General features: G+C 43.3%; 1 protein-coding gene across 2 annotated transcripts in view; it reads right to left on the bottom strand.

Annotated features, from left to right (window-relative positions):
- The window catches only part of LOC133171424 (protein FAM162B-like), a 69,534-nt gene that overhangs the window by 21,154 nt on the left and 32,817 nt on the right, over positions 1-15,563 (bottom strand). The window contains exons 2-3 of one of the 2 annotated variants that reach the window (XM_061304788.1): positions 14,158-14,266; positions 3,641-3,709 (exon numbers count right to left, since the gene is read on the bottom strand). Coding sequence is in view for 1 of the 2 variants with exons in the window: in XM_061304789.1 (XP_061160773.1) it covers positions 14,158-14,266 (109 nt within the window). In the remaining variant the exon portion in view is untranslated. The remainder of the gene's footprint in view (positions 1-3,640; positions 3,710-14,157; positions 14,267-15,563) is intronic. The other variant, XM_061304789.1, reaches the window with a different exon arrangement.

A 15,563-nucleotide genomic window follows, 5' to 3' on the forward strand; every position in this document is an offset into this window, starting at 1 on the left:
GAGTTCTCATTCGCTTCAGGAGGGAGAAAATAGCTGTTATGGCAGACATCGAACAGATGTTCCATTGTTTTGTCGTAAGAGAGGACCACCGAGATTACTTGCGCTTCCTCTGGTTCCGAGAGAACGACCCCAGCAAAGACATTGTCGAATACCGGATGAGGGTACATGTATTTGGCAATAGCCCTTCCCCAGCCGTGGCCACCTACTGTCTCAGAAGAGCAGCCCAGCAGGGAGAACAGCAATACGGGTCAGACACCAGACACTTTGTGGAGCGAGATTTTTATGTCGACGATGGCCTGGTCTCAACACCCACCGAAGAGGAAGCAATTGCTCTGCTGCAAAAGACTCAAGCTTCTCTGTCGGAGTCAAACTTGAGACTCCACAAGATCACGTCTAACAGTGTTAGAGTCCTGACAGCATTTCCAGCAGGGGACCATGCTAAAGACATTAAAGATCTCTATCTCGGAACAGAAACGGCGCCCACCCAAAGAAGTCTTGGTTTGAGCTGGGAAATCAAAATAGACACTTTCACCTTCCAAGTGTCAGTCAATGACAAGCCATTCACACGTCGTGGGATTCTTTCTACAATAAACAGTCTTTTCGACCCGCTTGGCTTTGTTGCTCCTGTGACCATTCAAGGAAAGTCACTATTGAGAGAGCTTACTCTTGAAGGAACTAAATGGGACGTTCTTCTTCCCCAAGAAAAACTTAAAGTGTGGGAAACATGGAGAGATTCTCTTCAGGAATTGCAACATCTTCACATTCCTCGTGCTTATACCACCACTTCTCCTTCCAAGGCAAAGCAAAAGGAGATCTGCATCTTCTCTGATGCCTCTACAAAGGCTATTGGTGCTGTCGCATACCTCAGAACAACTAACGAGGATGGCCAGATCCACGTGGGCTTCATCTTAGGAAAAGCCAAACTTTCTCCTCCCAGCGAACCCACCATTCCCAGACTGGAACTTTGTGCGGCAGTGCTAGCTGTAGAAATGGCTGAACTCATCGTTCAAGAGATTGATCTTCCACTTGACGCAGTCACCTTTTATTGTGACAGTAAAGTGGTGCTGGGATATATACAAATCAGTCAAAACGTTTCTATGTGTATGTCCACAACAGAGTTCAAAGGATCCGGCAATCCACAGACCCAAAGCAATGGCGGTACGTGCCTACGGAACATAACCCAGCTGACCATGCCTCCAGATCGGTTCAAGCTTCCATCCTCACACAAACCAACTGGTTCACAGGTCCAGCCTTTCTATACAAACCACAAGCAGCCACTGAGCATCAACAGTCATTTGAAATCATCGATCCAGACTCAGATGTGGAGATCCGACCACAAGTAACAAGTTGCGTGACGGGCCAAAGAGACAAGCGCTTCGATCCAAAGAGATTTGAAAGATTCTCATTTTGGAAGTCCTTGCAAAGAGCAGTGGCAACTCTTCTCCATGTAACTCGTTCTTTTAAGTCAACAAACCAGGATGTCACTGTATGTTCTGGATGGCACCTGTGTTCAAAGCCTCACAGTGTCGATGAGTTGTCAAAATCATCTGAAGTCATCCTCCGTGCTGTACAAAGAGCCTGCTTTTCTGAAGAATACGACTCCCTCTCCAAGCGGCAAGACGTTAACAAGAAAAGTTCATTGTCAAAACTAAATCCTGTTATAGCCCCAGATGGCTTGTTGAGGATTGGAGGGAGACTGAAGCTGGCAGATCTCAGCGATCCTGAAAAATATCCAATCATTCTGCCAGGTAAACATCATGTGTCCACATTGCTCATAAGACATCATCACGAACGGGTTGAACACCAAGGCCGAAGTTTCACAGAGGGCGCTGTACGAGCCGCTGGCATTTGGTTGATTGGTGGTAAGAGACGCATAAGCAGTATTTTACATGGATGTGTCACCTGTCTTAAACTTCGTGGAAGAAGAGAGAGGCAGAAAATGTCGGACCTTCCCCAAGAACGGTTGAGCACTTCACCTCCCTTTACATACACTGGTGTGGATGTCTTCGGTCCCTGGTTTGTGACAGCAAGGCGCACAAGAGGAGGCTTAGCTCAAAGTAAACGATGGGCTGTTCTGTTCACATGCTTGAGTACCCGCGCCGTCCATATAGAGGTGATTGAGTCCATGGATACTTCCTCCTTCATCAACTCCCTGAGAAGGTTCTTTGCAATCCGTGGCCCTTCTCAACAGCTACACTCGGACCGTGGAACCAACTTCATTGGTGCTTGTAAAGAGCTGGAGTTTGAGAAAGTTCTGAAGGAATCAGAGGTCCAAACATACACCAACAGTCAAGATTGTTCATGGCACTTCAATCCACCCCACTCCTCACACATGGGTGGTGCGTGGGAACGCATGATCGGAGTCGCAAGGAGGATTTTGGATTCAATGCTGATGCGTACTCACTCCTCAAGTTTGACCCATGAAGTCCTGTGCACTTATATGGCAGAGGCGACAGCCATTATCAACTCTAGACCGCTTGTTTCTATTTCATCTGATCCAGATGCTCCTCAGATACTCACACCGGCAATGCTCCTTACTAACAAACAAAGTATTCTACCTCCATCTGGGAAGTTCACCGACAAAGACTTGTTCAAGCAGCAGTGGCGCCAGGTACAAAGGTTGGCTGATCAATTCTGGAGTCGCTGGAAGCGCGAATACCTGCACACTCTGCAAGTTCGACACAAATGGCAGGAATCGAGACCTAACATTGAAGATGGGGACGTCGTTATGTTGAAGGACAGTAAAACGTGTCGTAACGACTGGCCCATGGCCCTTGTGACTAAGACCTTTCCTGGACGTGATGGAAGAGTTCACAAGGTCGAGATGAGAGTTGTTAAAGATGGATCCATGAAGAAGTTCTTTAGACCAGTTACAGAGATTGTTCTGCTTCTGAAAAGGCAGGACTGAAACATTTAACTGTAGGATGTTCTAGTTCGATGTGTGGCATCTCGTCAGATACCAGGCGGGGAGTGTTCTGCCCCGAAACTTGTCTGTTTGACTGTATTATATTGGTTTATATTGCGTTCGACAGATAGACTTTTATTTTGAAGGCGATGTCTAGCAGGAAGTCGGCCGTCGGCCATTTTTGTCGTAATCACAACAAGCCGTGTGCAGCTAGTGCTAGTCAAGTGTTCATCCATGGTCATCCTCGTTTCTGTTTGTGCCTTCGACATCATCGTCTGTAAGTTTCCATTTATACTTTAAAGCTCTATCATATTTTCGTATTATTTATGAGGAGTCTTTATTGTAAGTATGAATGTTTGTCGTATTTTTTCCGTATCGCTTTTCAGTTTTACTCCATGTTTTGGGAGAACACTGCAATAAAAAGGAGCTTTGGAAGCTATACCCTGACTCAGTGTCTACCTTAGCAGGAGTTAGGCTTACTGCTGAATTGGTGTTAGAAACACACACAAGGAGAGCAGGAAATTGGGTGCGTATTATACATGGGTACAGGCTTTTTTCCAGCATCAACATGCCATTTTTAGGGTGCGTATTATACATGGGGGCGCATTACACACGGAAAAAAACGGTAATCCCCACCATGTTTTGGCGGGGTCTCGAATGTTGATCTCAGACCATGTTTATAACACCCCTTTTACTGTTTTGTTTGCCAAGAGACTGGTACAGTTGTGAACCCACCTAGTGCCCAAGAAGGATCGTTTGATCTCATCCAGATCACATCTTGGCGACTTTCCAACCGTCCAGTCCCTACCATGCAACCAAACATAAATTACTACACATTGGTCAAGTTCGTCAAATTCTTCCGGTGTTACCGTAATTAAATCTGTAGGAGTGGGCAAAAAAAAGAAAAAGGGTGCGTATTATACATGGGTACAGGCTTTTTTCCAGCATCAACATGCCATTTTTAGGGTGCGTATTATACACGGAAGAAAACGGTAAATAATAAATTTATATAAATCGTACATGTATAATAAATATAGAAATACGATGAAGTAAAATTTTATGACTGGCATAAAAACAAGTATAAACGACAAAATTAAAACACCATTACGTTGAATTAGTGGGAGCACTGAGCTCATTTCTCAGAAACGAGCCGGCCCCATCTAGGCGTAATCGGAAAAAATGACATCCGAAGTGGTTAAGGTTTGTCTGTTTATGCAGGATGCTTGGTCTCCATGTGCCGAAGCAGTTTTGAAGGCTTCATTGCCTCGTTAGCTAGCCTGTCGCCACATATGCCGAGTGCGCTTGGCGCCTCAGTCACCTGTGGCGATAAATCCATATTTCAAGTAGGACTCCAGCAATGTTCTTTTAAATCCAGCTTTCTTTTTCATAGAAGTGGGAGCCTCTTCTTCTTCAGTCTCCTCATTGGGCTTTTTTCCCTTTCCGAAGAAGCTTTCCAAACTTCTCTGTTTCTTGCTCATTTTTGCTTGCCTCGCGGGCTCAACTGGGGTGACATGCCACGTGACCGAGACGAGCGTCTTCTGTCAATGGAAACCGCAACTTTTTAAAATATATTTTTTTATATTTTTCAAAATAAATTCTTACTCATTTTTGCGGGCTCGACTCGGAAAACATATCATATGACCAGGACGGGCATCTTGACCAGAATGAATTGATCGTCAATAAATAAAAAATATGTTGTTTTTTTTCCTGTGGGGCTTGGCGGCCCGGTACCAAGTCACCCAGTAACCGGTCCGTGGACCGGGGGTTGGGGACCCCTGCTTTACGTGACACGTCTAGTCCTGTGATTGTTTCTTTTTTTCCCGATCTACGTGGCGGAAGCCACACAAAACAATGGCGGCGAAGCTACGTACTCCTCTACATGTTACGTCTAATTCTCTGTTTTTTTTTGTCCCAATCTACAACTACGCCTGTATATTACGGAAGCCACACAAAACATTTTCCATCATAATTTGCAAATAAATTCCTTAAAAACTCAGACAATGTGATTTTCCAGATTTTGTTTTCATTTTGTCTCATAGTTGAAGTGTACCTATGATGAAAATTACAGGCATTTCTCATTTTGTAAGTGGGGGAACTTGCAAAATTGGTAGCTGACTAAATACTTTTTTGCCCCCGTGTGTGTCTGTGTATTTTAATATTGCTGATTATGGCTTACAGTTAAAATATTAGAATATTTCCTCAGACCAAGTAAAAAAAAAGATTTATAACAGCAAAACAAAATCAAACATTTGAAAATGTCCATTAATGCACTTGGTTGGGAATGCTTTTGCACAGACTACTGCATCATTGCGGCGTAGCATGGAGGCAATCAGCCTGTGGCATTGCTGAGGTGTTATGGATGCCCAGGATGCTTCAATAGCGGCCTTTAGCTCATTTGCATTGTTGGGTCTGGTGTCTTTCAGCTTCTTCTTCACAATACCCCACAAATTCTCTATGGGGTTCAGCTCACAGGAATTGGCAGGCCAATCGAGGACAGTAATGCCATGGTCAGCCATTGACTGGTGGTTTTGACACTGTGGGCAGGTGTCAGATGATGCTGGAAAATGAAACCATCATCTCCATAGAGCTTTTCAGCAGATGGAAGCATGTAGTGCTCTAAAATCTCTTGGTACACATCTGCATTTACTCTGGACTTGATGAAACACAGTGGACCAACACCAGCAGCTGACCTGGCTCCCCAAACCATCGCTGACTGTAGGAACTTCACACTGGATTTCAAGCAACTTGGATTTTGCTCCTCTCCAGCCTTTCCCCAGGCTTTGGCGCCTTGAGTTCTAAATGAAATACAAAACTTGGTTTCGTCTGAAAAGATGACTTTGGACCACTCTGCAACTGTCCAGTGCTTCTTTTTCTATCTTTTCAGATGTTTCTTTTGTTGTCTTGAGTTCAGAATACGGCTATTGTAGCCCATTTCCTGGACACGTCTGTGAACAGTGGCTTTTGATACCTGGACTCCAGCTTCAGTCCAGATTCTTTGAAGCTCCCCCAAATTCTGGAAGCAGCTCTTTTTCACAATGCTGTTAAGGCTGCGGTCATCTCTCTTGGTTTTACAGCATTACCTGCCACATTTCCCCCCTTCAGCAGACTCTTTGTGAATGTGCTTTGAAACTGCCCTCTGTGAACAGCTTGCTCTTTGAGAAATTTCTTTTTGTGTCTTACCTTCCTAATGGAGGGTGTCAATGATGGTCCTCTGGACAGCAGTCAGATCAGCAGTCTTCCGCATACTTGTGATTTAGTTTAATGAACCAAGCTGAGTGTTTTTCAAGGCTCAGGAAACCCTTGCAGGTGTTACGAGTTAGACGATTCAAGTGATTAGTTGAATACCCTACTAGTACACTTTTTCATGATATTCTAATATTTTGAGACATGATATTTGAGTTTTCTTAAGCTGTATGCCATAATCAGCAATATTAAGATAATACAAGGCTTGCAATATTTCAGTTGATTTGCAATGAATCCAGAATGTATGACAGTTTCGTTTTTTTATTGCATTACAGAAAATATAGAACTTCATCACAATATTCAAATTTTCAGAGACAGTCCTGTATATATACATACAGTATCTCACAAAAGTGAGTACACCCCTCTCATTTCTGAAATATTTTAATTATATCTTGTCATGGGACAACACTGAAAAAATGACTGATCCAATGTTAAGTAGTCACTGTAGAGTTATTATAGCTAAGTAAATTTATTGTTACTTCAAAGTAACTCAAAATACAACAATGAATGTGTAAAATGCTGGCAACAAAAGTGAGTACACCCCAACTAAAAATGCCAAAATTGGACCTAAATGTCAATATTTTGTGTGGCCACCATTATTTTCCAGCACCACCATAACCCTTTTAGGCATGGAGTTCACCAGAGCTTCACAGATCGCCGCTGGAATTCTATTCCATGATGACATCACGGAGCTGGTGGATGTTGAAGACCTTGCGCTCCTCCAACTTCTGTTTGAAGATTCCCCACATATGTTCAATAGGGTTTAGGTTTGGGGACATGCTTGGCCAGTCTATCACTTTCACCCTCAGCTTCTTTAGGAAGGCAGTGGTCGTCTTGGAGGTGTGTTTGGGGTCATTATCGTGTTGGAATACTGCTGTGCGGTCCAGTTTACGGAGGGAAGGGATCATGCTCTGCTTCAGTATTCCACAGTACATGCTGGCAATCGTTGTTCCCTCAATGAACTGTATCTCCCCAGTGCCAGCAGCACTCATACAGCCCCAGACCATGGTTCTCCCACCACCATGCTTGACTGTCAGCAAGACACACTTGCCTTTGTACTCTTCACCTGGTTGCCGCCACACACTTTGGACACAATCTGAACCAAATATGATTATCTTGGTCTCATCAGACCACAGGACATGGTTCCAGTAACCCATATCCTTAGTCTGCTTGTCTTTAGCCTTTGCAAGCTTCCTTGTGCATCTTTTTTTTAGAAGAGGCTTTTTTCTGGGACAACAGCCATGGAGACGGTGTCTCGATGACTTATGTTTGGTGTGTTGTCGAGAGTATTTCATGTATCGTTATTTAGTATGGCGGAACCATTACGCACAGTTAATTATGTAATGTGTGCCGTCGTGTTGTGTGATGTCAGAAGTTGAGCGTTGACTTACGTGCTGTATTTCTGTCTGTTGCAGAACCACACATTCCCCCCCACACACACGCACGCACACACGCACACACACTCCACACACCCTTCACACGTGTCATACAATAATCACACACAAGAATCTCAAAGACTCACCCATGTACACTACTCACATCTGCTCTCACATCCTTACGACCAAAAGTGTGCCTATACCCTTTTGCCACTTTGTCTGTATGTCCCTATGAGCCACAGTGACTGTTACTTTTTTGCCAATAATTCAGTAAAGCAATCAAAACTGAACCACGGCTTCCCTCCTCTGTTTTGTTTTTGTGTCATGGCTCAGGCTCCCCAACAATAGCGGTAGCTGTTTGCATTATTTTATAGCAATGTTTTTCCTTATTAAGATTTGTTTCAAGACTACAGTTACAGTTAGACTTCACTTTGATGGTTAATGCAGTTATTGCAATTTTGTTCTTTTATCACAGTATTTATTTACATTTCATAAACCAGAAGCCATTCATTTACAAATGTGATTGCACTTTCGTTTACATATTTAAATGTTCAGATATTAAGATGTGATAGATAGTTTTTGCATGATTTCAGTGAGGCAAAATAATGTGTTTTATTTTTTATGTGTTTGTTTCAGATGTAATCATTTTCTGAATGAAAATTAAATTTGGTGTTCAAAAAGTCTTTTTTTCAAACTTGAGTCTTGAAAAAGAGTCTAATAATCAGGGTCGTCTTATATTCGGGCCAATACGGTATATATCAAATAGGGGTGTAACGATACATCGATACACATCGATTAATCGATATAATGCTCTACGATTTATTGGCATCGATGCTAAAGGTAAACATCGATTTATATCGCCGTGTTTGACCTCGGACATTAGACGCGACTTTATTTTGAAATCCAGTTCATTGTTGCTTGCTTCCTCTTTCCGGGAGCGCACTGCGCGTGTTGTGTAGTGAGCAGAGCACACACGTGAAAGGGGAGTCGACAACTAGTACGCGGCTCCTGGGCTGGTGCTATGGCTAGTGTCCAAAAAGACGAGGAAATTTGCTCCCCTTTAGGCTTCAAGTCATTCGTTTGGAAGCACTTTGGATTCCAAAGAAAAGATGGCTCAACGGACAAGACACGTGCAGTTTGTAAATCCTGCCATGCAGTGATCAAATATTCAGGGAGCACAAATCTCGCCGCACATTTAAAGAAAAAACACGACATCAAAGTTCAGTGTTAAAATAAGCACTTTGTATACTACAATACTCTTGTAATTTCCTAAATAAAGAGTTTGCAGTACCTTGTTGATTTTGCGTATGAATTGTTATAAATTAGGTTATTGTTCTATATTTTTTATTAAAAAAAAACGATCGTAGAGCACTATATCGCGATATATCGTGAATGAATCGCAGCAGGCTTTAGGATATCGGCAAATATCGTATCGTAGTTCTTTGTATCGATATTATATCGTATCGTGACAAAACCCGCAATTTACACCCCTAATATCAAACTATAATGTAAACAACAATTTTATCAAACCATCCGTGTCACTCAAAATCATTAAATCCATTGAAATCTTCGTCCTATGTGTTGACTCCGGAACTCCATGCGCTGCTGACGTCATACTCGTTGTCAGTTGCGGCGCCAATTATTCCACAGATCTACGTATATAACTACATTGCAGCGTTACCAAAGTACCGGGCAAGACGTGGGTTTGGTAACAGGCTCTTTATTTCACAAAACAAGAGCTCAACATATGAGCCAACACAGTGCTATAAGCAAGCGCCCTTGATCGCTCTTCCCGTCTCCCCTCCCTGCTCCCTTCACGGCCTTGCTAGACAATCGTAAACTACTGAAGTCTAACAACAGAGACGTTGCTACTCTAAATAAACTATACATCAAATAACTATGACATAAATAACAAGTTTTTTGAACCATCTGTGTCACTCCAAATCATAAAATCCTGTGACTCCTGAAGTCAGTGAATGGAACTTATAGTCAGTGAAAAGTGAAAATAACATGTGAAGTGATCAACTATACTAGTAAGTCAGTAATGTGTTAATGATCAAGTAAAAATGTGTGAATAATTACACATATAAGTCGCTCCTGAGTAAAAGTTGCCCCCCAACCCAAACTATGGAAAAGAAAAATGCGACTTATAGTCCGACAAATACGGTATTCAAACACAAGGTCCCTCCTTGTAGCGGTTGTTGCTTGGGCCCAAATGAATAACTAAAAAAAAAAAATTCATACAACAACAATAGGGCCCTCACAGTGATCGCTGCCCAGGCACTACTAATTGCTACAAAAACAATACGAATAAATCCACAGAGCATTCAGGATGTTAAAAGTCTGGTTAAAAAGTCTCTACGATTCGTCATTTTCTACAGTACCCCGTCATCGATTAAGTTCAGGGCCGGTGTTTTCTATGGGCAATATGGGCGACCGCGCAGGGCGCAATCCATGTGGGGGCACACGAGCACTCAATTTAATAAAAAAAATTGCCAGTTTTCTAGCTCAATCAGTTCCATCTAAAATCTGTTCAGTGGGGACTGGGGTGCCCTTATAGTTAGGTGATGTCAATTTGCTGCTGAGAGTCGTTCGTTATTTCTTTGTGCGTGTGTGCGTGCCAGAAGAGCAGCCCTCTCCTCTCTCCACGCCCCGCTGCGAGCAGGCAAGAGGGCGGCAGCCGGCGGGGGACAGCAGGCAGGAGAGGAAAAGCAAAGGGAGGGGAGCGAGGGATTCCAAGGCCAAACAACTGCTTCCAAATAAACTTTATTTCATTCATAAAAATAATACCTATCCACATGTAATCATTGAGTTATGTGAAAAATGTACACACCCAACACCTGCCGCTGACCATTGACGGTGCCGTGGTGGAGAGAGTGAGCAGCGCCAAGTTCCTGGGGGTGCACATCAGTGGGGATCTCTCCTGGTCCACCAACACCGCATCACTGGCAAAGAAAGCCCAGCGCCGCCTGTACTTCCTGCGGAAACTCAGGCGAGCGAGCGCTCCTCCGGCCGTCATGACTATATTTTACCGCGGCACCATTGAGAGCGTCCTCTCCAGCTGTATTGCTGTTTGGGGTGGCGGCTGCACGGACTACAACTTGAAGGCCCTGCAGCGCATAGTGAACACGGCTGGTAAGACTATTGGTGCTTCGCTCCCCTCCTTGAAGGACATTTACACCTCCCATCTCACCCGCAAGGCGACCACGATTGTGTGATGTGAGTCACCCCGCTCACTCTTTGTTTGAGCTTCTGCCCTCTGGGAAGAGGTACAGGAGCCTGCGCTCCCGCACCACCAGACTCTCCAACAGCTTCATACTCCAGGCTGTTAGGATCCTGAACTCGCGCCCCCTTTCTGCGTAGCGTCCTGTACTTTGCGCTATGCTTACTGTCTGCTGTACGCACATTGGCTCAGTTTTGCTCCTCTTATTTATTGGGTTATTTGTTTATTATTTATTCATCACTCATTTTATTTATTTATTATTTATTAGTTATTGTTTGTGCCTTCTTGTTTTTATTTTGTGTCGTCTACTTGTATGTTTATCGTGTACTATGTCTCGTCACCGTGGGATAGAGGAAACGGAATTTCGGTTTCTTTGTGTGTCTGACATATGAAGGGATTGACAGTAAAGCTGACTTTGACTTTGAAAAAAAAAATGGCATGAGCCATAAAATGCCCACAAAAGTGAAAAAAAAAACATATATAAGTCGCTCCGGAGTATAAATCGCATTTTGGGGGGCAATCTATTTGACAAAATCCAACACCAAGAACAGTCATGAACGAGCAACAACAGGCTAAACGATAGGTATGCTAACGTGCCATAAACACGAACGAAGAGCTGAGAACGGCCCTGACGTAACATTCAGAGTTATTTAAAAAAACATATAACATAAATAACACGTTTATAAAACCATCTGTGTCACTCCAATTCATTAAATCCATCGATCGTCCTTTGTCAACAATGGGCGCGCGGCGCTTGCACTTCAAAATATTCCACAGGCCCATAAAACGATATATAAATTAGATATCAACTATTACATAAGCAATAATATTATCAAACCATCTGTGCACTCTAAAAATCATTACCGTTTTTTCCATGTATAATGCGCAAAATTTAACTAATTTATTGTCCTAAAATCTGGGGTGCGCATTATACATTGGTACAATTTTTTTTTATATATATATTTTCTAATCCGGATATCATACGAAGGCCGCCATTACAGATGCGCTTTCTTCTCTGCTGTTCACTTCAAACACGCTCCATACAAACACAATGCTCTCGTATCAGACACTTGCTCGATCACCTGCTCGTTTGCTGTCACAATGTACCCTACACAAATCTGAAACATTTCTTCGGTTTTGAGTTTGCTAGCGCAGTGATACTGACCGGCAGAATAACATCCGGTTGTTTCCAAAGATGATCTTTTTTCTGAAATAATTTTACGTTTATTATGCATGGGTACAGGCTTTTTTCCAGCATCAACATGCCAGGGTGCGTATTATACATGGGGGCGCATTATACATGGAAAAAAACGGTAAGTCCATTGATTAAATTCCTCGTCCTTTGTCAACAACGCCGCGCGTGCGCCCTGACGTTAGCCTCGTCATTATTCCACAGATCTAGTATATAACTAGATTGTAGCCTTGACAAAGTACAACAAAAGACGTGGGTTTGGTAAACGGCTCTTTATTTAACAAAACAAACTTCCAGGCGTGTGGTGGCGTGGACTTCCAGCCACGGAGGTGGAAGAGAGATCCATAGCGTGCGTAAAAGCCATGACCGAGACCCATCCACCGTCCCTGGACAGCCACCCGGCCGAGCGCCGGCCCTCAACTTCCATCCACGGAGGTGAAAGAGAGCTCCATAGAGTAGGACCGGGCGTGCGTAAAAGCCATCTCCGAGCCCCAGCAGCCGTCCCTGGACAGCCACGCGGCCAAGCGCCGGCCCCCGACTTCAATCCACGGAGGTGAAAGAGAGCTCCGTAGAGTAGGACCGGGCGTGGGTAAAAGCCATAATAGTTTTTCAAACCTTCTGTGTCACTCCAAATCCTTAAATCCTTCAAACTCTTCGTCCGCTAATGATGCCGGTAGTACGTGGGGCATTTTCGTCACCCCGTTGTCAATCTTTGTCCTTGATGTAAACAACCGTCGTGCCACGCCGCGTCGCGCTGCTGACGTCACTTGAAATTCAAATTACAGTAATTCCTTACTACACCACATATAATTCGCTCCTTATTATAAGTCGCCCCGCCCCCCAAACTATGCGAAAAAAACACGACTTATAGTCCGAAAATTACGGTACATACAACATTTTTTAAAAACGTGATCAATGTTAAGGTAGTTTGACGGACCAGATAGTGTTTGCAAGAAAAAAAAAAAAATTGGAGCGTATGGGTCCGCCCAGGGCTCTAAGGACTTTGCAAAAGGGACTGAATTTCGCAAGCACAAGTTTGGAGACTTTGAAAAGTCAGGCAGAAAAAAAGGTACAGTTTTTCAAAACAATTACGAAGCACTCAGAGACTGTCACACTTGCATTGTTTCAACTGGCTTGGAACATTGCACGGGCTTAATAGCCATACAATGAAGTGGAGTTCGTTAAAATATGCCTCAGTGACGTTATTGAATTTTATTTTCATCATGCTGCTGAGAATGCGTGTAGGAATACTGTCCACAGCCCTGCTTGCTTGTTATGAAGACAAATTTAGTTGTTGCATGCGCGCCCGCGCCTGCCTGCCTGCATGCGTGCACGTACAAGACCCACAATGCCCCGCGTGCAGCCAAGATGGAAGAACCCGGGAGCAGCGAGAGAACAATGTTTTGCCTCTAGATTTGGGGGGGAAACGGAGCGTAAGTTACGATCAATGCGGCCACGTTGAGTTGCACTTAGGCTAATGTTTACATTATGTACCAATGTCAAGGACGATTATGCCACCCAGCTTATATCATTGATGTGTTTCGATAGTTGTGGGGTCGTCACTAATTATTTGTGTTTAGATAAATGTCTGAGCTATAATGGTGTAATTAATGATTAAAACTTGAAAGTATCTGTTTATTGTATTCGTTTATATGTTTAATAAAGACAAAGCCATAGCAAAACTGTTATTTAGATTTTGACCTAAATTAGCCTTGAATAAAGACTAAGCAGTCACAAGAATTAACAGAAAAAATGGACAGCCGGACTCGGACTCATAGTCAAGAGGCCGGACTCGGAGCAAAAATCCGACCGAGTCCACAGCCCTGATTTTCAGGCATAAGACTGGTAGACCTTCGCAATAATAGCTCTCGCTCTCAAAATGATTTGAGGCCACAGCATGCATTGGTAACTGGTAATTGGTAACGCATGGGTTGGTAACTCCGGTCCTCGAGGGCCGGTGTCCTGCATGTTTTAAAGGTCTCCCTGACGCAACATACCCTGATTCAAATGATCAGGATTGTTATCTAGCTTCTGCAGACTAATTGCTTATTATCTGACTATTTCAATCAGGTGTGTTGCAACAGTAGGTCATAGAAAACAGTACACCGGTTGACCCTTGAAGACCAAAGTTGCCTACCTCTGCTCAGCTTTGAAAGTTCCGCCCCCACACACACACAACAGAACTCACTGTGTGCGAACACACACACAAAACACTCACCTGTTTGCCCAGGAGGACCATCAACAAGCAGGCACCTATTGTGGCTGCCATCATCACGTAGCAGGCTTTTACTCGCACTTTGTTTCTGGCAGCGTCAAGCATTTCATACCTGTTGCACACACAAAATGCAACAAGTCATTTTAGTAATATACTCCTATTATGCTCAACGTTAGTAATATACTACTCGTTTGAGGGCCAATTGTGTCTCGGATAGACCACTTACTGTTTAAGAGGGTGCTTTTATTTTTTACCACTGGTAGTTGTAATTACCGTTTTTTCCGGACTATTAGGCGCACCTAAAAACCTAAAATTCTCACAAAAGCCGACGGTGCGCCTTACAGTCCGGTGCGCCTTATATATGGACCAAATTGCTAAATTTAAACTGGCCCGAACAATTGTGTCATGAAATCAATCATGAGTGGCCCGCTGAAGACTATGAATCATCAATCAAAAAGACTATGGATCATTATTTTGTGATTATACAGTAATTTGTTGCGTCTGAAGTTGAAATAAAAAAGATAAAATGGAGAATGATTTGATTAGGATTAAAAATCTGACACGATGCATTAATGGTGCGCCTTATAGTCCGGTGCGCCTTATATAAGGACATTGTTTTAAAATGGGCCATTTATTGAAGGTGCGCCTTATAGTCCGGTGCGCCTTATAGTCCGGAAAATACGGTACGTATAATTTAAAATTTACATCAAAATGATGATAACGTAAGCAAGTACGTGGAGTATCAAAATAACAAACAAACAAAAACATGGTGAGTACAAACTTTGCATAGTCAGGGAAAATTAATAAATTGATGATGTCACAGCCAAAAGCTCACATAATTCCGTACAAAATGACAAAATTGAAAGAATGATGAATGGCCGGTGTGCGACAGTGGATGTAGTATGTGCAAGATTGGTTTACAGGAAGGACAGAGATAAAACCGGTAGACGTGCCAGAAGAAGAGCGGCAGGAGGAAAACAATCAAGAACCGGCCAAAGGTGATCGCCAAGGCCGAAAGATAGGATGGAAAACAACAGCCCCCACACACAGCGAATCGCCCATAATCAGCACCCACCCCCACGGAACCAGCTCTCACCGAACCAGCACCCACTCCCATTGAATCAATCTCTCCTGCGAACTTGCCACACCCCTGACTCATCACCCATCAAACTCGGCCCACATTGGCATGTGCAACTGAATATAAGCTGACCAAAGAACCTTGAACGTTGTCTTTTCTGAATGGAGACTTTCTGCTCTTGAGCATGGTCGCACGAAAGGCCCAGCGCTGTATTGTACTTTCCTGAAAACAGCTTTCTTAACAAGAATAGTGAATGAACTCAACCAACCTGTGTAAGTCAAAATTTTGTTTCGGTGTCTTAGCCTTTTCCTAAAACTGAAGAAATAAAACG

Source organism: Syngnathus typhle, linkage group LG18 (genome assembly GCF_033458585.1).
Source record: "Syngnathus typhle isolate RoL2023-S1 ecotype Sweden linkage group LG18, RoL_Styp_1.0, whole genome shotgun sequence".
NCBI classification, from domain to species: Eukaryota; Metazoa; Chordata; class Actinopteri; order Syngnathiformes; family Syngnathidae; genus Syngnathus; species Syngnathus typhle.